Source organism: Panthera onca, chromosome B3 (assembly GCF_046562875.1).
Source record: "Panthera onca isolate mPanOnc1 chromosome B3, mPanOnc1 haplotype 2, whole genome shotgun sequence".
NCBI lineage: Eukaryota > Metazoa > Chordata > Mammalia > Carnivora > Felidae > Panthera > Panthera onca.
In genome coordinates this window covers 115,451,341-115,473,241 of record NC_138344.1, presented here as the reverse complement: position 1 = coordinate 115,473,241, position 21,901 = coordinate 115,451,341, and the positions used below count along the sequence as shown (strand labels likewise).

The 21,901-nt window shown below is 47.7% G+C and overlaps 1 protein-coding gene across 1 annotated transcript in view; it reads right to left on the bottom strand.

Annotated features, from left to right (window-relative positions):
• The window catches only part of TTC9 (tetratricopeptide repeat domain 9), a 32,688-nt gene extending 17,161 nt beyond the window's left edge, over positions 1-15,527 (bottom strand). Inside the window, exon 1 of the mRNA XM_060620189.3 lies at positions 13,447-15,527. Within this exon, the coding sequence (XP_060476172.1) occupies positions 13,447-13,873 (427 nt within the window). The 5' untranslated portion in view covers positions 13,874-15,527. The remainder of the gene's footprint in view (positions 1-13,446) is intronic.
• Positions 15,528-21,901: the final 6,374 nt, after the last annotated feature.

The window sequence follows — 21,901 nt, the reverse complement described above, 5'->3', positions numbered from 1 at the left end:
GTGGAAAAATAAAGGTTGTAAACATTTGTGCAGTACAATGTGAATCTTGTGAAAAATAACCATGTGTGTGTGTGTGTGTATGTATCAGGGTGGAGAATTTGCAATAGCAGTCATCAGAGTTCCTCTTAGGGAAGAAATTACCCTTTTTTAAGAATACTCTCATCAGGGGCTCCTGGGTGGCTCAGTCGGTTAAGCATCCAACTTCGGCTCAGGTCATGATCTCATGGTTCGTGGGTTCGAGCCCCGCATTGAGCTCTGTGCTGACAGCTCAGAGCTCTGGAGTCCAGATTCTGTGTCTCCCTCTCTCCCTGCCCCTCCCCTTGCACTCTTTCTCTCTCTCTCTCTCAAAACAAATAAACATTAAAAAAAAAAAAAAAAAAGAATACCCTCACCAACTGCTCTAGTGGGTAAGGTGAAACTTAGAGATGAGTTGGAGGCAAATAAGGCAGATAAAAAGATGAGCAAACTGCTCTGTCTGTGAAACGACCTGAATGTGAAAGTGGGAGAATCTAAGAAACAGAAGGTTTGTAGGGGAGAAAAGAATCTGGGAAACATGGTAGGATGTTGGAACCTGCCAAAAAAAAGTTAAGCGGTCGGGGCACCTGGGTGGCTCAGTCAATTGATCACCCAACTCTTGATTTCAGCTCAGGTCATAATCCCATGGTCATTGGCTCGAGCCCTGCAGTGGGTTCTGCACTGAGCATGGAGCCCACTTAGGATTCTCTCTCTTCCCCTTTGCTCCTCTCTCCAGCTTTTGTGTGCATTCTCTCTCCCTCTCTCCCCCTAAAATTTAAAAAAAAAAAGTTAAGAGGTCAATAAGAGACTCCTGGTAGTCTGATAGCCAAATGAGTTTTAAGAAAAAGAATTTTGAAGGGGGCACCTGGGTGGCTCAGTCGGTTAAGCGTCCAACTCTTGATTTCAGCTCAGGTCATGATCTCATGGTTCGTGACATCGAGCCCCACATTGGGCTCCATGCTGATGGTGTGGAGACTGCTTGGGATTCTCTCTCTCTCCCTCACTCTCTGCCTCTCCCCTGCTTGCACGTGCTCTCTTTCTTTCTCTCTCTCAAAATAAATAAACATTTTTTTTAAAAAAAGAAAAAGAATTTTGAATATTCAGTTTTTGAGATGTAAACCCTTTTGGATCCCGCAACCTTCAGTAACTGTACAGCCTGATGGGGTGGTAGCACAGGACGGGAAAGGGAAGAGGCCACAAAGGGAAGAAGTGCCCCCTGGCTGACACCCCGGGGAGAGTGAGCGGCATCCTGCGGGGACAGGGTAAGGAAGTCAGGGGTCCCCGGGGGCAGCCCCAGCACAAATAAGACAAACCCCTTCCTTCCTAAATAAACTGGAGAAAGGTGGACCTTGAAGTGGGCTAGCTGATACATGTTTATATGGACACAGAAGAAAGACTGGGAGGAAATCAACCCAAACAGAAAAGAGTTGACAGGATGGCTGGATGACAAGTGAGTTGTTGCCTCTTCTTTGAATTTCTTTTATTTGCAGCATCTTCTACAATTACGGCGTTTCACTTTTGTAATTGGAAAACTATGTTAAAAATCACCTCCGCCCATTATGTCTTCAAAGAGAGCAGGGGTAGAACTCCAAAGAAGAGTGCAGAGAAGGCTTCTGAAGGGTGTCCTGAGCGGAAAGCACTGCCTGTTCCCGGGGCCCTGACTTGGGAAGACCTGGGGCCATGAGAGGGCCCTGGGCATCATGGCAGAGGTACGCCTGCAAGGGGGGATTACCAGGAGAGTCCAAGGGACACGCCTGCTAGTGTGTTCACTCTCAGGATGCCCGTGCAAGCCAAGGGCCTTCCTCGTGGAACGCCAGGAGGGAAGCTTGGGAAGCTGGCACCAGCATGTGGCACAACAGAGCACACAGAGCAGGCCTGAGGCTACTGGCCTCACAGCCTCTCCCTCAGATGTCTTCCTCTCAAGGAGGCCTTGCCTTCCTCCGTGTCCCCTTCCCGCCAGTAAGCTTTCTTGCTCATTAGGCTCCCCAGGGAACCCAACTGATCACAGCATGCGTCTTCTCTCCCTGGCAAATCCTACACTCTGCTCTCAGACTCTGAACTGGTCTGACTTGTGAGAGAGCCCAGGTTCTAACCCCACTCATTCAGTTCAAAGAGACGGTCAGAGGATCCTGAGGTAGAGGATGGAAAATGGCAGAGAATGGACTCTAACCAAAGCTTATTTGCTGATATAGTTTCATGCCGAAACACGTCTGCCTAGAGCCCAGCAGTTTCTGTCTCCTGGACCAACCTGTATCCCGAGAAGCTGCAAGTAGGCACAGACCCCAAGTCCCAGCGGCCCTTGCTTCTGGCTCTGCTGCCCTTCAGAGGAAGCCTGATGGGTTACCTGTTCACTCAGCCTCCTGGGCCCAGGAACGCACCAGGTTCGAAACACCCACACAGAAGGCTGTTAGTTTACACCTTGGTCACTTCTCCTGCCCTAAAGCTACTGGCCTCTCTTTTGACCTCCTCTGTTTGCTCACTTGCTTCCCCTATGCACCCATAACCTCCTTTGCAGGGTCCTTTGTCCCTCCCGTCTCACATACTTTCCCGTCCTGGTCCCTACCGGAGTAGGGGTTAGATTTACACAAGCCATCATTTATTAATGACGCCTGCTGTGTCATTTCATTTCAATCACCATCACAGTCCTGTGTGCTGCATATTATCACTCCCATACTATAAAGGAAACAAGCTCAGAGAGGTCAGGACCTGCCTGGGGTTAATGGAGGAGTCCACAGGAAGTCAGGATTCAAACCTAGATCCTGTCATACTAAGTAAAGTTCTCTCCCATGAGGCCACACTGCCCTGTGTCTGTCCCTCTGTGTTCTCTCTCTTCCCTCCCATCCTCATTGGCACACACAGGGCTACAGCCCTTCTTCCCTATAATGGCGTAAAGAAGAGTCTACACGAGTTCCCAATGACCCAGCGGCCTCCACAGCCTGAGGGTGCAGATCCATTTGAGCAAGGAGCTCATTTCTGACTCAGGGTGAGCATGAGGCCCAGAACCATATCCCCAAATGCTTGGCTGTACCCCAGACTCCTGAGGGATCTTTAGCTTTGGGCCAAGGGCAGCAACTGTCTGAGACGCTATTAACTTAGCCAGCAACTGTTGCCTGCTCCAAATCGAAGTCTGAATTTTGAAATAATCTGGGAAGATAGAGCAGTAACAGGTGATATTTTGTGACATCCATTAAGAGTCCAGGGGCCAGATGGCATTTTAAATAGGCTTCCAACACTTACCCTGGTTTCTGGCAGAGACCCTCTGTCTGACTCTATCATCCTGGGAGGCTGTGAGGTCCCTTATTTCGGTTTACTCCCATATTTGCAAGGGTTGCCTTGGAAATCTTAGTCGAGATCTTTTCATGGCTATTTGTCAGCACATACCAGTAAACTAGAATAAAAGAGAGATTGTTTCTTGTCTCTTTCCTAAATCTGCTCCCAGAAAGAGAGGCTGGGACACGGGTGGGGAGGGGGGGTCGCCAAAAGGCCTTCAAAATCCTAGACAGTCCAGCACTTGTGAGGGCACTGGCCCAACCCCCACTGTTTACATTTGGGGAAACGGAGGCTTAGAGTGCTGTGACTTGTCCACAGTCACGGAGCAAGTGAGCAGCAGACCCTAGACTAGAACCCTAGTTCCCACTGCCCCCGTGCCATGTTTGGAGGAGAACAGAGAAGATTTCGATTTGCACAGTGAACAGTAAAGATTCAATGAATGAGTGAGTTTCCTTCCAATACTCAGTCTGCTGCGTCTGAGCTACCAATACACGTGGTCAGGATTTCTGAGATTCAGGGGCCAAATAAGAATCTGGAGCACTGAGTACACACGCCGTCCCTTCCTCAACACCAGAGGCACATTGCTAACGTTCAGGACGAATTCATATCACTTAAAACGACAATTTATACTTCTAATGCTTTGTAGGCTAGGAAGCACATTCACATACATTATCTTCTTGCTCCTCGCCCTCACCTTGTGAGTCAAGCCGGCCTGACCACACCCATTTAATGAGTGAGGAAAATCAAGGTCAGGGATTTTGCGAACAGGTTAAGTTCACATATGTGGCGAATGTGCCCCCAGCTGTCATGCGGGTCTACCTCAGTTAGTGTTGCACTAGACACAGGGCCAGCTGGTCTCCTTAGTGCTGGCTTTGGGGCTTCTTTGTTTTTGTTTCTTGGGAGATGACATTTGGACCCACAAAGTCAGAACCTAGTACCAGCCGATCATAAAGACACTAACCAAAAAATAAATAGTACTTTCCGGGATGTTAGGATTGCAAATGCCCCACACTGCACGGAATAAATAATACATGGCCAACCTCACTCGGTACTAAAACTGAAACATATTTTAAAAAGATGGTATCATCCCTCTCATGACATTAAAACTGACCAGGTCTAGAGTAATGCATTTGGATAATTCCAGATGCTATTCATCTAGTGGGTCATTTCTCACTGTGTCCGCAAAGTGATTACTGAGACGGTAATGGCTGAAATGAATTTCCGCTCTTAACCCTTCCACTTAAATTTCTCAGGACCTCCTAACTGGAGCAAGGGGGACAGAAAAGAGGAGGACGTATGGGTGGGGCTTCTGCAGTCTTTAGGCTCACTGGAAATTATGCCTCACTGGCTCCTCACACCTCTCTGTCCATACAAATTCAGGTCATCTTCCTAATGACAAAAGACCCAGGGAAATTCTGACCTGGTTACAGAATGCAGGCCACTTGCCTCTTCACCACCCGGGATGGTCACGGAATGGAAATCCTAATCACAGAAGGCACAATCACAACAAAAGGATGTTTGACCTACAGAACATAAGACTGGAAGATGAGCAAGTGAGTTGCCTTAAAAATGCCAAGGCTTGTGGCGCCAGGGTGGCTCAGTCGGTTAAGCGTCCGACTTCGGCTCAGGACATGATCTCACGGTCCGTGAGTTTGAGCCCCGCGTCGAGCTCTGTGCTGACAGCTCAGAGCCCGGAGCCTGCTTCGGATTCTGTGTCTCCCTCTCTCTCTGACCCTCCCCCGTTCATGCTCTGTCTCTCTCTGTCTCAAAAATAAATAAACGTTTAAAAAAAATGTTTTTTTTTAAATGCCAAGGCTTGTCCTTACTACAAAGGTGAAGAGATGTAGTCTATGTGAGATGTCTATGTTGCCTCCAAGGGTAGACAGAATATGGATGGATTTCAAGGAGACAAATTTTAGTAGTTAAGGAAGAAACTCCTAAAAATGGAGGCTGTGAGGTGAACGGTTAGGACTATGGGCTTTGGAATTACAGAGTGGCAGATGAGAAACCCCAGCTTGCCACATACTACTATGTGACCACAGATAAGTGACATAGCTATTCCAAGTTTAAGTTTTCTGTCTCACAAAGGGAGATCAAATGAAATTATATATATTAAAAACATAAATATACTTATAATATAAATGTGTAAATTATATGTAATTTATATATGTTTATATACATGTAGGTGGTATACATACATACACACACACACACACACACACACACACAAGGTGGAGGACCTTGTCCTTCATGTTTATTCCTGTATACTCAGGCCCCACGCCCTGGGTCTAGTACATATTAAATGCTCAATTAATATTAATGGAATGATTGAATTTACTGTATCCTTAATATGAGACAGCTGCTGGAATAAGCATTGTCACTTATTTCATACACATTCTCTTTTTTTGTTTTTTGAGAGAGACAGACAGAGTGAGTGCACACGTGTGCACTTGAGCGGGGTGAGGGGGGGCATAGGGAGTGACAGAATCCCAAGTAGGTTCCACACCCAGTGCAGAGCCTGCCACGGGGCTTGATCTCACTACCATGAGATCCTGACTTGAGCCAAAATCAAGAGTCGGATCACTTAACTGACTGAGCTGCCAGGACACTCTTCAAACACATTCTTAAAACATCAACCTGGTGCTAGGAATTGGGCTTGTCATGGTAGTCTTTAGCTCCATGATTGTTACTAAAATTTTATTATTGTAGTTGTTATTTTGTGGTGGTGGTGAGTATCTCTATTGTTGGAAGTACCTAAGTTTATACTAGATGCCAGGTTGGTCAGGCTGACAAGGGAATTCACACACGTAAGTAAGGTTTGGGGTCCCAACCAAATCTGAAATCATAATTCTGGTTTTACATAACTCTCAAGATAGCTAGTTAGCACCACTTCTCAATTTTTGTTCTTTATATGCAGAAACACCATGGAAGGGAAACATTTGCCCTATGAGCTTCCTCCATGTAAACCTTGTCTGTAACTTGAGTGCTATTTTATTTATTCATTCATTCATTCGTTCGTGCATCCATTCATTCATAGTAGGCTTCACACCCAGCAGGGAGCTCAACGCCAGGTTTGAACTCACAACCTGAGGTCAAGACCTCAGCTGAGATCAAGAGTCAGATGCTTAACCGACCGAGCCACCCAGATATCCCTTGAGTACTCTTTGAATGTCCTTTTGGCAGAAAGGGAAGGGAAGGTCCACTTGGATCCATTTCAACTTGAGATGCTTTTAGTTCAAGTCAACCTTCCTTGGCACTACACATCCTGCTTCGTTTTCAAAAATATCTGGGAAGTGTTGGTTTGGATCCTACTAGACGTTGGCATCATTTTATTGCTGACATGAAAATGTCTATGTATAAGAGAAAGGGAATGAGTTTTACATTGCTAATGAATGATTTCAAGGTCATGTGAATACCAGCAAGAAGGCTAAACTCCTTTCATCTTTTGTAGCATTATCTTTGGCTTTTTTATGTCTGGTACCACTGTCAGTGCTAGAGGTTGTGGCTATGTAGTTGGGGCAGGACTAACCATTTTGGTGAAAATGGGAAACTCTGTTCCCAACATGAACATCTGACTTCCCAAAGTCACTGGGGAGACAGGAAGTTGATGGCGGGTTGGTTGAAACACTTCGTTTTTATCCGAGCTATTTGGAGTAGACATAGGCTGGTGGTGAGAGAGATAGGCTGTAAGAAGGGAATATCCCATCTGAAGGTCACTCACAACTTGTAAAGCTCCTGTAGCAACTTTTGGATGCTCCAGATCTTGGCCTTCCTGTCCTCACTGCGGCTGAGTCCCCTTGCCTTGGATGGGACACTCCCATGTATTTTTGCTGTAGGGACTTTGACTTTAAGGTGTCCTAAAGAGTTTCCGGCGAAAAGCCACCCAACTCATTTCCCTTGCTGGTAAACTAAGGACCTTCAGAGTCTACTTTATTTTATTTTTATTTTTTAAATGTTTATTTATTTTTGAAAGAGAGAGAGAGAGAGAGAACACGGGGAAGGGCAGAGAGAGGGGGGACAGAGGATCTGAAGCAGAGTCTGACGCAGGGCTCGAACTCATGAACCATGAGGTCATGACCTGAGCTGAAGTCAGACACTTAACCGACTGAGCCACCCAGGTGCCCCCAGAATCCACTCTTGAAACTCAGCCCAAAGTCTACATTCAGAACGTTCTTTCCTTGAAAGCATCCTACAAGTTTCAACTCTCCCATCTTCTCCTGGAACATGATCTTAGAAGCCACATTTACAGGCAAAGATTTATTGGCAAAGATGCTGCCCAAGGAACAGCTTTGGACCAGCAATGGCTTGGCCGGTCAAGCTCTCCTGTCCAGATGGCAAGCTCTTGGCTGAGCATCTCAGCATGAAACCCCTCTTCTTACCCCTTCCTTTGACCAATCCTTAACCCCAAAACTCATCTTCTGGCTACTGAGGTATACGTTGACTCTAGCTCATCATCTCCCTTTTTACCACTGAATTCTTGCATTTGTAATCCATCCATCTTTATATTTGGTTCTCTGGCTCCACATCAATTTCTGTTGAGTGCCCTTTGTCTTACAACCTGCCTCAGAGTCTACATCTAATTTTGTCCACCTTAGATGTATCCACCCAGTCAGTCATCTTCTGGTATTCCACTGAGGGGGGTTTCAAGGGTGGGTGACTCATGCAATCACACAGGACTTGTGCTCAGAAGGGCCCTGCACTGGGCTTAATGCTCTGCTGTTGCTTCCTGGAAATTCCTAACAACTTTATCTTTGGAGTTGTGTCTTGTAAGTGAAGTTCGATGGGAATGAAGCACAAACGTGAGCAGAGGAGACAGCCCCACTTGCATAGAGCAGTCATGATGCCCCATGAGCACAGAATTCCAGCAGGCCCACAGTGCGTAAGAGTTCATCAAGACCCAGCTCGAGTACAAGGTAAGACTGTCAGGGATGTTAACTAAGTCAGCAGGCAGACCAGCTAACAGCCCCAAGAGGTATGCTTCTCATTCAACCCAGAAATTGCTACACATGCAGAAAGAAAGCAGTGAGAAGCACAAATGACCTCAAGTCCCCTCATATCCTTTCTTACTTATGTCACTTCCCTGGATACTAGCCAACCACTTGTGCTGAAAGTGATGACACAGAAGCAAAGAGTAGGGTAAGAGTAGGGAATAGTTCCTGTTCCTTTCCCTAGTCAGTAGAAAGCCAAACTTGGTGGAAAGTGCACACATGATGAATGTATATAAAGAGGGGTGCCTGGGTGGCTCAGTCGGTTGAGCTTCTGACTCTGGATTTCGGTTCAGGTCGGGATCCCAAGGTCGTGGGATCAAGCTCCAGGTCAGGCTCCCCACTGAGTTCGGAGCATCCTTAGGGTTCTCTCTCCCTCTCCCTCTGCCCCGCTCCCCAGATCGTTTTCTCTCTCTCCAAAGAAAAAATAATAATCTTAGAAAAAAAGCATTAAAAAAAAAAGAATGCATACAAAGAAATGAAATAAAGCCAGTTGATTTTGCTTTGTCAGCATCTCCACTGTTCTAGCAAGAATAAACTACATATGCCTGTATAAGCTACAAAATGTGAATTGTGTAATTTATGTGATTTCACGCACAACATAAGTGCTTTCACATTTGCACTTAAAACTAGCATCGCACAATATAAAGATGAACAGTGACATTCATGCCAATAATTTAAAATTTCAACTTTCTTATAATGACATTAAATAGCAAATAAAAGCACCATGTCAAGTCAAGAGAGAGAGAAAGACAGATCCTGAAAGTAAGAAAAAAGCTTTATCTCTTAACACCTTTAATGATACTTTCTCCCTGCTTCTGGAACAAGGAGTTCCACATTTTCATTTTGCACTAGGCTCCATAAATTATGTAGCCAGCTCTGGTCTCGTGGCTTTAAGGCACGTCCATCCCAGGCCTTTACCCAGTGTGACTCCTCTAGGCCTTGTCACACCCCTGTCCTGGGGCTTCAGTTGGGATCAGTGGATATTATCTGTCCCTTTGGTAAAATAAAAAAATGAAAAAACCCTCTGAAACATAGCTCTAAATCGATGGGAAAATGGGTAAAATGACATGGTATGGGCTTAACCAACGTCCCAGGGTATGTCAGTGATAGAGGCACAAGCTGACTCTCATCTAGCCTTCAGATCCAATGCCATGGCCTGTTGGCACTCATCTTTACCACTGGCATTTGAGTCTCGAATATCATTTGAAAATACCAACAAAGTCATTACATGTTGCAACCTTTTGATCACACCCCAGCTGGGGCCACCACAGCCCCACAGGAATCATGTAGAGCTAAAGGCCCTGCCTTTCAAGAGATTCTGCACAAAACATTCCAAGGCCCCAGGGGAGTCTTGTGTCTTGTTCAAGGTCAACAGGAGTCGATCACCAGGCCAACACAGGCTTCCTTGGCAGCTTTGGTAAGGATTAGATTCCTGTGTCTCCCCAGGCAGGTCAGAAGATCTTTTCAATCACTGTGTCAAAGTCATTTGAAATTCTGAAAGAACAGGATGCTTCCCATCTTTTTTTTTTTTTTTTTTTTTTTTTAATTCCTTGAAGAATAAGACAGGTAAAATCAAATCCAGGGGTCTTGAGGCACTGGCCAGATCCCTCCTAATCAGGAGGGACTCCAAGCCAGAATGGACCACAACTATGGGCACGTTGATAACCGCTCTCACACCCTTCATGAGACCTCCTCGAGTCATCTAAGTGGATTTTTAGACTAGCATTTCTTAGCACATTCTAGCTGCCCTCTTATTATTCTCTTAGAGCCTTCCATGAAGAGTACCAGGGTTCATCAGACCTAAGTTTTCTCCAGAAGCCTCACCGCAGCATTTTATTTGGTGCGAGGATGCCCTCGGCAACAGAGCCTAATCCTCTAGGTACTTCTGGGCTAGTCCAAGTTCCCAAACATCTCCCTCTATGGACAGCTGATGTCCATAGGACATCATAGGAGGATAGATCCTTGTGGGCACGAACATCTTCAGGCTGCTTCCACCAGGAGCTGGCTGGGCCACTCAGCAGGCACTGTGGCCCAGATGGAAGGGTCAGTTGCCTTTCTGCCAGAAAGAATGTGCAGCTGCTGTCTCCTTCCTATTAGCAGGCGTGAGGCGGACAGGGTACATTATGGGCGACACTGCACTGTTGTGTCACTGACAACAATAACAGTGATCTTTTCTTCCCTTGCCATCCGATGATAATTGTAAACCCACACTTAAAATGTTCATGTTCCCATTTCGAACAATCTTCACAACAATATTTTAATGAAACGTAACAGTGTTCCTGGCATAATGGTAAGTGGAAATAAAAAGGAGGTCCTTGCTTTGCGAGCAGTTTACGTTTATGTGTAGGAAAAAAAACACAGGGAGAAAATACATCACAAGGAATGCCTTTAGGTGGTGGGATTAAAGGTAATTTGGTATTTTCTTTAAACTTTTTGATATTTTCTAAAAGAAAAAAACACTTTATAGGTACGGATTACTTTTGTAATCTGACAAGAAAGGATACTTTCCTATTAGCTAGAATTTCTGAGATCGTAGTAACAGATTTAATGCATTATCCCAAAGGAAACCAACATCAGGCTTCTCCCTCTCCAGGTGACTTCCAGGATCCCCTCTCCCAGCTGAATTTTCTATACAGTATACAGATTTTGGCTTTGACATGACTGCTCAGCTTGTAATTACTCTTCTTTTCTTTTTCATTAAAACTTGAAAATATTTAGAAATAGCCCTATCAGGTTTTTGAATTAAGGTACTGTATGACTTCCTCCTGGTTACCAGGGCTCAGATCCCCCAACAGAATTTTTCAAGGGTAGGGCTCTAAAGCCCACCTGACCCTGGATTCAGGGAGACAGAGGCCTAGAGACACTGACTTTGTGCATCAAGGTGTGACGACAAGTACATTGATTTTGAACTTGAATGGCTCTGGAAACTGGGGTTGTTTTTTGTTTTGTTTTGTTTTGTTTCTCTACAATCTCTTAGCAAGTTGGTGTAAAGATTAAAAAGTGCATTGGAGTGTCTGGGTGGCTCAGCCGGTTAGCCGTCCGACTTGGGCTCAGGTCATGATCTCGTAGTCCGTGAGTTTGAGCCCCCGAGTAGGGCTCTGTGCTGATAGCTCAGAGCCTGGCGCCTGCTTCGGATTCTGTAGGTCTCTCTTTCTCTCTGCCCCTCCTCCACTCGCACCCTGTCTCTCTCTGTCTCCCTCTCTCTCTCTAAGATAAATAAACATTAAAAAAAAAAAAATTAAAAAGCACATTGTGCATGAAGTGCCCAGCGCAGTGCACACAATAAAGTATTAATATGAAGAGTGGTGAGTGCTGGAGAAGGCAGCAGTGGGGAAATCTGCTCCTGTACTCCCCGTTCTCCCACCACAGAAGTTTTCCAAAGTGCCTGGGGCGCGGGTGGGGGGTGGGGGTGGGGAGGGTGGGGAGGAGCTGGCGGGACCTGAGCCCCACCCTGACTGGGCTCGCCTGACCCAGGACACGTCTTTGGTTTCACCGTGGAAATGTAACCACTTCTGTGGTAGGAGATGGGCAGTCCTAGCCACAGGCCAGCAGCCAAAAGCGTGGGGTGAGGGGCAAGCCTAGAATGCCCATGGACAACACTAAATATTAAGACTCCATTACCACTCTGAAACCGCCGCATTAGTGATCCAGAGTGCCTCTTCCTCCACCCACGGCCACTCTGCCCTTTAACTATTCATCAGGCGGAAGCAAGGATGCCAGAGACTTACAGGAAATAAAGAGAATCAAGCTGTACGTTATGATGGACCAAGAGAGTCCATCTGGCTATACCACTACTTTATCTGCCCCCATCACTGCTAGCACCACCATTTTTACGGCCGCTACTACCACCAGTCTATTAATCCTTTACATTTGCAAACTACAATTCATAAAGTGGCTGGGTTTTGCCTGGGTCGGGATGATCCTGGACATGGCATCACGGGAAGACAGAGGCAGGCTGGCACTAGCAACCTCAAAGGGAACAGAGCAGAATCACTGCCAGGTTTTTTTCATGCCCCGACCGCCTGCACCCCAGACACATCCACCATCCCCAGCCACACCCAGTCACTCTGGCAAAGTGACTCTGCTCCAACTGTCCGGAGCTAGTTTTAGGCAACTTCAAGGGTTAGGAACTAGGAGGAATGGCCTTTTACTTGGCCAGAGGAGCTGGACCATGCCCAAATCCCATCAAATGGGGTGAGAGAGGAGTAGAGAGTGCCTTTCAAATATAAGGTCATTGCGTCTGCCAACATCTCCCACCTTCTTCACAGGAAGGCCCTGGAAAGACCCAGACTCTTCCTTTTGTTTTTGTTGTTGTTGTTTGTGAGGTTTTACATTTTCCTGTGGCAAAGTTAAATTTTTAAAAATGTCTGACTTTGACCTAAATCCCCAAAGTGAACTCTGGAATGTATATCTCACCTTCTCATCCCAACAGAAGGGTCCCCTTTTTCCAAATCAGGCCCAGCAGCCAGCTGGGGAGAGGACCAGCGCTACAGGGAGGGAGGATGTTACACACAGCTCAAGCTCAACCATGAACTAGCTTCCCTTTGAGATCGCTCTCTTCACCTGGCAACCGGGGGCCCCAGCAGAGCTGAGAGAGAAGAAAGTGGCATTTTGGAATCCATTTTGCTCAAGATGCTGAAGGCTCGTGGCAAACTGCCCTTTGCTACTGAGGCCAAGGGAACTTGGGGAAGGACCTTAGCCTTTGGGATGCGGTCAGTTGAGGGCAAGGTGAGGGCGAGCTCTGGTGCCAATGATCGAGGAGAGCAGCCACTGGGCATGCGGTGGGTGCGGGTGCCCACCCTGGGCGCCACTTCCCGCATTTGGACCCCGGTCCACTGGTGAGCGGTAGCAGCAGCGATCGCCACCAGGCCAGCTGGGTCCCCTTCTGTGTGTCCAGTTATTTTTAGGTGAGATTTACGACGGACGAGGGGGAAGGGACACGGGATGACAACGAGTTTTGGACGGTATAATCCTAAAAGTCACTTTTTCCAAAGCGCCCCCCTCCCGGGTTCTCCTTCCCGGAGCAGCACGGTGCCAGCGGGGAAGCGGGCAGCGCGGGCGCGCCGCAGCGGTAGGCTCGGACCCGAGAGCCGGTGGGGGGGCCCCTGCGCCCGGCGCCGGGCGCCGGGCGGGGGGCGGACGGGCAGGGGAGGAGGGGCGCGGCGCAGCTCACCTGCCAGGCTGTTGTAGCAGTCGATCTCGATGGCTTCCACCGTCTTGCTCTGCTCCTCCGAGAGGCGGCCGGGGTTGGGGGCCCCTGCCGGGGAGGCCGCGCGCGAGTCCCGCTCCTGCTCCGCGGGCGCCGGCAGCAGCCCCTTCAGCTCCAGCAACGCCCTGTGGTATTTGCCTATGGCTTCGCGGAATTTCTTGTCCTTGTAGCACTGCGCCCCTTGGCTCTTGAACTCGTGCGCCCGCCGGATGAACTCGGCGGGCTCGGCCGCCGCCCCAACCTGGCCGCGCGTCGGGACCCCGCCGCCGCCGCCGCCACCACCACCACCACCGCCCGGGACGCACAGTGGCGGCGGCGGCCGCTGCGCCTCGCCAGCCGCGGGCGGGCTCGGGTTCCCCTTGGCCGCGGCCGCCGAGCCCTTCCTCTCCATCCGGCCGCCGCCCGGCGCCCCGCGCGCGCCGCGATCCGCCCGCCGCCGCCGCCGCCGCCGCCGCCGCCGCCGCGCCCTCCCGGCTTTAAAAGCGGCGGGCGCCTGCTCCGCGCCTGCCGAGCTCGGCCGCGGCCGTGACACCCCGCGGCGGTCTGGCGCCCCGCACTCCCATTCTCCTCGCCAGCTGCGGGAGGCTGCTCTCTCCTTCTCCTCCTCCTCGGATTGCCGTCCCCTCCCTCCCTCCTTCCCTCCCCCTCTCCCGCGCCGCCCGCCCTTCTCCTCCTCCTCCTCCTCGCCCTCCTCCCCTCCCGCAACCTGCGGGCGGTGGCGACCTGGCCCTCGCGCGCACGGGACTAGCGGGATGGGGGACCGCGGGCCTGATTGGGGTGGCGGTGATTGTCGCTGACCCGGAAGAAGCTTGGCTCGCCCGAAGGAGGGGAGGATTAATGACAAAGACGGCCCCGTTCTTTCCCATTCAACCCAACCCTCGGAGACGCGCCTTGTCTGCAAGAGACCGATGGGGGAAGGAGAGTGTAGTGTGTGTGTGTGTGTGTGTGTGTGTGTGTGTGTGTGCGCGCGCGCGCGCGCGCGCGTGTGTGTGTGTGTGTGTATTTAGGGAGGGGGCCCGCCAGCAACCAGACGCATGCAGACTCACCCTCAATAGATTACTTGAAAACTAGAAAGGAAGGTGCGGCGAGGAGCAAGGGGCGTAGGCACAAGCCACCGAGCTTCTTGTTCTTTGCAGTCAGGCAGTAATATTTTTTTAAGGTGGCAGGGCCCCTTTTTTTGTGTGTGGATCCAGGTTGTCGCCGAGGTGTGTCTCTCTCTGTGGCCGCCCAGGCGCCCGGAACCCTGTGCACTTCGGCGTGTGGGGCGCGGTATTCCAGGAGCCGCTGACACCTCTGTGTGCCCGCAGCTGTGCAGAATGAATCACAGATCAGAGATGGAAAACACCTGTTACTGCTGGTCATCGGGCTGGGCGTGCATGCGTTCCAGTTTCCATCGACAGTGCCCTTTCCCGGGAGGTTCCATTCCTTCGGTTGCTCTTCCAGCCTGTCTGAGTGTCGGCTGTCTGCTGGGAACTGGCTGCCGTGAAGGGACAAAGATATTAGAGTGTGAGAAGCACTGCCCTAGACGATTCGCAAAGTCCAGAAACGTATACACCCAGATATACTCTGCTAATATTTTGGTGTAATTCCCACCCTTTGTGTTCTACATCCTTATTTGTACAAAGTACTCTTTTAACCAACATGAGTGGTAGGGAGTGTTATATACAGCTTCCTGGTCTATTTATGTTCAATTGTATGTGATTAAATAGTCTTTTAAAGCCTGTGATGAATGAGAACTGTATATTGAGTGGACTGGGGTATCTTGAATCATAAGGGTGGACATTTGTTACACGCAGAGTTGCCATTTGTATAGTATTGAGGGCTTTTATTTGGGCAGGATCTTAATATACTAAATTAAACCTTGTATGTTACAGTATCTTACTTTTCCAAGTGCGTTAACATCTTTAATCTCATTTAAAACTCACATTAGCCCCAGAGAAGAAAAATAATTCTTTAGTCACTCAGTGAGTTTGCATTGTTTTCTGATAAGTAAAATACCATATTATTGTAGTGGTTGAGAGGCTTTGGACTTCAGGTGCATGCTGGGTTTCTGTCTTTGCTGCTTCTGGGTAAGTTATTTGACATTTGAAAACGTCAAATTCCCTCACTTGTTAAATAGCAATGAATACTACTTCCTTCACAGAATTGTTGTGAAGTACATTGTAAGTGTGCATTTAATCATGCGTCATTAAATCCTGTCATTATTGGATCCCCTGATAATTTTTAAAATTTTTTTAATCTTTATTTTTGAGAGAGAGACAGAGAGACAGAGTGTGAGAGACAGAGAGACAGAGTGTGAGCAGGGGAGGAACAGAAAGAGAGGGAGACACAGAATCTGAAGCAGGCTCCAGGCTCTGAGCTGTCAGCACAGAGCCCCACGAGGGTAGGGGAGCGTGGGGGGGGGGGGCTCAAACTCACATGAGATCATGACCTGAGTGGAAGTCAGATGCTTAACCGATTGAGCCACCCAGGCGCCCCAGATCCCCTAATAATTATGGTAGACTCTTGTTAATCCATACATATTTGCCAGCCCCTGGCCCTTTTTACTATGAGGTATTCTATCAGGTAGAGCGAAGAGAAGAAATTGGGGGTGGGGTGCTCTGAGTTTTTGTCATCAACTTCCTACTCAGGCAAGTGGAGATCCAGGCCCGGCTCCAAAATAAGATATGAATTGGGTCGTGACAGTCACAACTACGTAAAGGTGAGAAACACTGATGTGCCGATTTGCTTTTTGTCATCCTCCCATGTCCTGGCTTAGTGGTGCAGCATATCGTTCTCAGATTTTGAGCTTGAAGACAGGGCTGCAAGAGACATGTAATCCACGTGGTACTATCCTGTGTCTGAAACAGAGCTGACGCAAGAGCTTAATAGTAGCTTGGGTGAAGGAGAGCATGAGTGAGGGAGAGAATATTATGGGTGGGGGGATGGAGCGAGAGATTTACTATGCCCATCTGTCCTGCTCGGCAGAGCCGTGTGTGTGTGTCTAGAACTATTCTGTTTGCTTGTTTTCAGTGTGCTTCTGTCTCCCAGCCACTCATTGGTAAATGTGTGCTGGCTTCTCAGAAGTGATCTCCTTCCTTCACATGGAATTAAATAGACGCCAAAGAGAATTTCTCAAACACCCTTTCATTAACGATTGACCATATGCAGAGCACTATTTTGGGAAGCAAGCAGAGATTGAAATGACAGTTTGGGCATGAATTTAGGATTCGGAAACTCAGTACTTCTCAAACTTTAATGTGCATGTCAATCCCTTGGAGATCTTGTTAAAAGGCACTTCCCTCAGTCTGTTCATCTAGGGTGGGGCCCAAGATTGTGCATTTCTAACAAGCTGCTAGGTGATGTCGATACCGCTGGTCGAGGGCCCACATTTCGGGGAGCAAGTATTTAGAGAAAAGGGAAGGTTCATCTCTCCCCTTCTCTCCTGGCCTTTGCCTTCTCCCAGAGAGGACCTGTTCATCGGATCGTTCAGATTCCAGGAAATTAATTGGGCCACATTTAACAAGGGCAGGGTTAGGAACCTCCATCAGCCTTTCCTTCTAGCTCATGCAGCAGGAGTAGGTATGCTGAGCCAAGGCCTCCTCTTGGGATCTGGCCATCTTGTTTTCTCTTCCTCAGATGGATAGCCAAACATACTTTTTATTGCTGCGGTTTCCGGTCCCGTGTGGCAGGGCAGAGGGTGGGAAGAGGTCGGTGTGTGTAGGAGAGGCTCAGGTGGGCCCTCCCCGTCAGCTGCTTGCTCCAGCCTTGTCTTCACAAGAGAGCTCTGCACTAACAGACTGAGCATTTATTCAAGTGAAAATAAAGTCGTATTTTGATTTCTCACCCGTTGATGGCTCTTGAATGTATTGCTTGTTCATGAACCTCACAGGGGAGAGAGATGATCGAGCCACAGTAGGTCCTTTGACTCAAACCAAAACCTCTCCTTTTATTCCTAATAGGCGAGTGCTGGGCACGGGCAATCCTACGGATGACCTCACCACTAATGGAATAACTCATTACTGCTGAGATACATGGGGAGGTTTCTTAGAGAAGGTGTATGTGGAACTATTTTGATGGAAAGGGCTTGGCGTGGTACACAGCAGAAGGCACCGTGCTCCTGCTGGCTTTATGGGTCTCAGACGCTCTGTCTGCCCTGCCTTCTGACCTTGTTTCTGGTTCCCTGAGCCTGTGCCCTTCTCCCTGCCTACTGGTCTTAAAAGACGAAAGCCCCCTTTCCTTCCAAGCTCACTCTGGAGCTTGCACACCTCCTAAACAGATGGCGTGTGCTGTTTTCCCCTTCCTTCAGCTCGGTTTCTTAAGCATGTGCGAAAGACATGCATTTGAATCTCTTTTATACTAATCTCAGCTGTTCAGGGTTTGGTTACATGCCAACCAAACCAAAGCTATTTGGGGGATGTTTTTCTAATCGCATTCAACTTCACAATTTACCTGAGAAAATTACAGCATTTCCAGTACAAGTTTTTATCCATATTCAACCTTCAATCCTCCCTCCGTGGAAAAGTGGGAGGTTTTTAACCATTTCCTGCGCAGATGTAGCATTAGCTGTATGAGGGCTGACGTAGGCTTCATATTTTCACTCATCTCGCATCTGTCCACTCACCTCCAACCCAACAACAAACTTCTTTATAATTCCAGGGTCCAGTTCAGTCTAGCCTTATTTAGAAAAATAAGGCCCCTCTGCCTATCCTTACCCTCGGCTACTACTCAATCCACTCTGCACCCCCCCAACCTTCTCATCTCCAGTATCAGTTATGGCCCTCAGTGGGAGCCATGATACCAGCTATCTGGATCTGCTAGCATCCCTTCCTTAGGGGATTCTTCCTTCCCCTAGTCCATGTGATCCTGGCGAGCTGTCATTCATGGCTGAGGTTTCCCCCTCCCTCACTTGCTACAGCACCTATTCCGGGCTTGGCCAATCACATTACTCCATCACCCTATCCCGCAGTGATTGGTTGGGGGGGGGGGGGGCACATGACCCAAATAGAGCCAATCAGAAATTTCCATGAGATTTATAAACGAGACTTGGGAGAGAAAAGTTCTTTAAGTTGGGAGGATTTGAGATGGAGGCTATCAATGGCCATCTTGCTCACCCCCTAGAGGAGTAGCTCAACAATGAAACTGAACAGAGGCCAAAAGGATATGAGGAGAGACAGAGCTCCCGTGGTATCAATTAAATTCTTGGATCCCGTAGGTTTATTTTAAGTTTACTTATTTGTTTTGAGAGACAGAGAGAGTGAGCAGGGGAGGGGCAGAGAGGGAGAGGGAGAGACAGAGAATCCTAAGCAGGCTCCACAGTGTCAGTGCTGGGCCACATACGGGTCTTCATCCTACAAACTGTGAGATCATGACCTGAGCTGAAACCAAGAGTCAGTCACTTAACTGACTGAGCCACCCAGCTGCCCCAGATCCAGTAGTTTTTAATGCCAGAGACAGTCTGTGCTCCCCAGTATGTGAACCAATGAATTCCCTTTTATACTTGAGCTATTTTGAGTTGTCATTTACAGTTAGAAAAATGATGCATTTATATATTCCTTGTCAGGTATTTACCTCTTCACCCACCACTATTGCCATCCGAGCTGGGCTGCTGTTACATGTGGCTGGTAACTATAACCATGCCCCCCTGCCTAGAACACATTCATTTTTTTTTTTTTTCAACGTTTTTATTTATTTTTGGGACAGAGAGAGACAGAGCATGAACGGGGGAGGGGCAGAGAGAGAGGGAGACACAGAATCGGAAACAGGCTCCAGGCTCCGAGCCATCAGCCCAGAGCCCGACGCGGGGCTCGAACTCACGGACCGCGAGATCGTGACCTGGCTGAAGTCGGACGCTTAACCGACTGCGCCACCCAGGCGCCCCAGAACACATTCATTTTTAAAATTCTTTTACACTTATTGAAAATAGTTTATCCATGTACCCTGAAGTTTGTTTTATGGAAAATTTTAAACCTAGAGAAAGAATGGTATAACAAGTCTTCAAGAACCCACCACCCAGCCAGCACAAACAATTATCAGCAACCAATATTTATTACCATATGTTCAGTTTTCCATATGTTCCATTCTCTTACATCTCTCTCTATGCCTTTGGACTCAAGTTTCTTGTGTGTTTCCTTTTTCTGTATTTCTCATTTGCTTGTTCTTAACAACATTAGGTCTTTTAGCCAAAGCCACCTGATTTGCTTCAAGTTTAAGTACGAGGTGTCACCCCTCCTGTAGAGCCTTACTGACCTCCATATACAAGTTCGATGTTCCTTTTATGCTTTGTTCTGGTAGCTCATTTGTCATGTTTTTCTATTACATAGCAATTATTCATCCAGCAAACATCCACTGAAAAATTTCACCATTTCCGGCATTGGAGATCTATCAATGAACAGAGTAGGCAAAAATCCTCATCCTTACGGAGTGGAGGGAGTCTGACAATAAACATCATAAATAAATAAGTTATATAGGATGTTAGAATGTGGTAAGTGCAGGTTGTGTGTGTGTCTTCAAATTTTAAATAAGAAAAATCAGATAGGCCACACTTAACTACACTGCATAATGCTTATCTGCTTGCTTTTTGTCTCTGCAGCTAGACTGGCTAGTCGAAAGCAGGGATGTATCTTAATTTTTTTGTAGCCCCTATACCTATTATAGTAGTAAACACTTTATAATAGTTGTGGAATGGATGGGATAGGCAGCAGAATACAAGACACTGACTGGAAAGACTGTTGGTGTCAAGGGAGTTTTTTTGGTTTTCTTTTATTTTTTTTTTAATTTTTTTTAACGTTTATTTATTTTTGAGACAGAGAGAGACAGAGCATGAGCAGGGGAGGGGCAGAGAGAGAGGGAGACACAGAGTCTGAAACAGGCTCCAGGCTCTGAGCTGTCAGCACAGAGCCTGATGCGGGGCTCGAACTCACGGACCGCAAGATCATGACCTGAGCCGAAGTCGGCCGCTCAACCGACTGAGCCACCCAGGCGCCCCTGGTTTTCTTTTAAAGATCGTACCTATAAGTGGAAAAAATCCCAACGGTACTCTCTATAAAAGAGCATATAATAGGGGTGACTGGGTGGTTAAGAATCTGACGTTGGATTTCGGCTCAGGTCATGATCTCACAGTTTGTGGGTTTGAGCCCTGTGTGGGGTTTTGTGCTGACAGCATGGAGCCTGCTTGGGATTTTCTGTCTCCCCCTCTCTCTCTGCCCCTCCCCTGCTCACATGTGTGTGTGTGCATGCGCTTACTCTCTAAACAAACAAACAAACAAACAAATAAACTTTTAAAAAAAGAAAAAAAAGAGCAGATAATTAAAAAAAAAAGTTCCCTTCTACCCTGGACTCATTCCTTCAAAATTCTTCCCAATGGGCATTCACTGTGACTTGTTTCTCATGCATCACTCTGGTTTATCTATCTACCTACCTATCTATATTAAATTCTAAGTATTATAAGTCTCCTCATCTCTGCACTTAATATTTAATTTCACCATAACCCTATTAGGTTATTATGGCACTCACTTTACAAAACAGAAACCTGCGATTTGGGGGAGGTTAGGTAATTTGCCCAAGGTCACACAGCTCGGAAGCAGGGAGAGGGCCTGCTTGACTCCAAAAGCTATGCTTTTTGCAAACTTTGGAGTTTTTGGATGTCTGCTAGGGGTGAGATAAAGAGGATTTACACAGACTGGTGGACTTAGATAATCTTTAAGAGTCTTTAGGAATCTGGAAATGTGGGGTGCCTGGGTGGCTCAGTCAGTTAAGCATCCGACTTTGGCTCAGGTCATGATATCACGGTTTGTGGGTTCGAGCCCTGTGTCAGGCTCTGTGCTGACAGCTCGGAGCCTGGAGCCTGCTTCGGATTCTGTGTCTCCCCCCTCTCTCCCTCTGCCCCTCTTCCACTTGTGCTCTCTCTTTCTCTTTCTCATTCTCAAAAATAAATAAACATTAAAAAAATAACACTATAAAGAAAAAGAATCTGAAAATGCTCTAATGCTGTGCCACTCCACCATCCATCCTCCGCCCTTTTCTGTCTAGCTTTGTACCCTGGGAAACTGACCTGTGCATCAACTGGGCTCTTTTGCCCTCTTGCTGCTGGTCAGCTTTGCCCAAAGGAAAGCACCAACAAGATGGGACTGGAGGATGGGAGTGGAGAAAGATTAATACATTTCTTTCCCACTCGCTCCCTGCTTTGGCACCATGGTTTTGGGGTGGCTGTGTCCCGTCATTACAATAGGTATGACTGGGTGCCCCCTACTCCTTGGGCTCACCTGTCAGTGGACTCTGGTAACACAATTTCTGCCTTTTGCCCAAATATCTTCTCTAGCTCGCTAGTCTCTGGAAGCTTCAACATTCTTCTTGGTTCCTATAACCATTCCCACACTTCTGTAAAGAGTCTCCATGTGAAAAGTCTCCTTAGATGAATCATTAGAGTTAGATTTTGTTT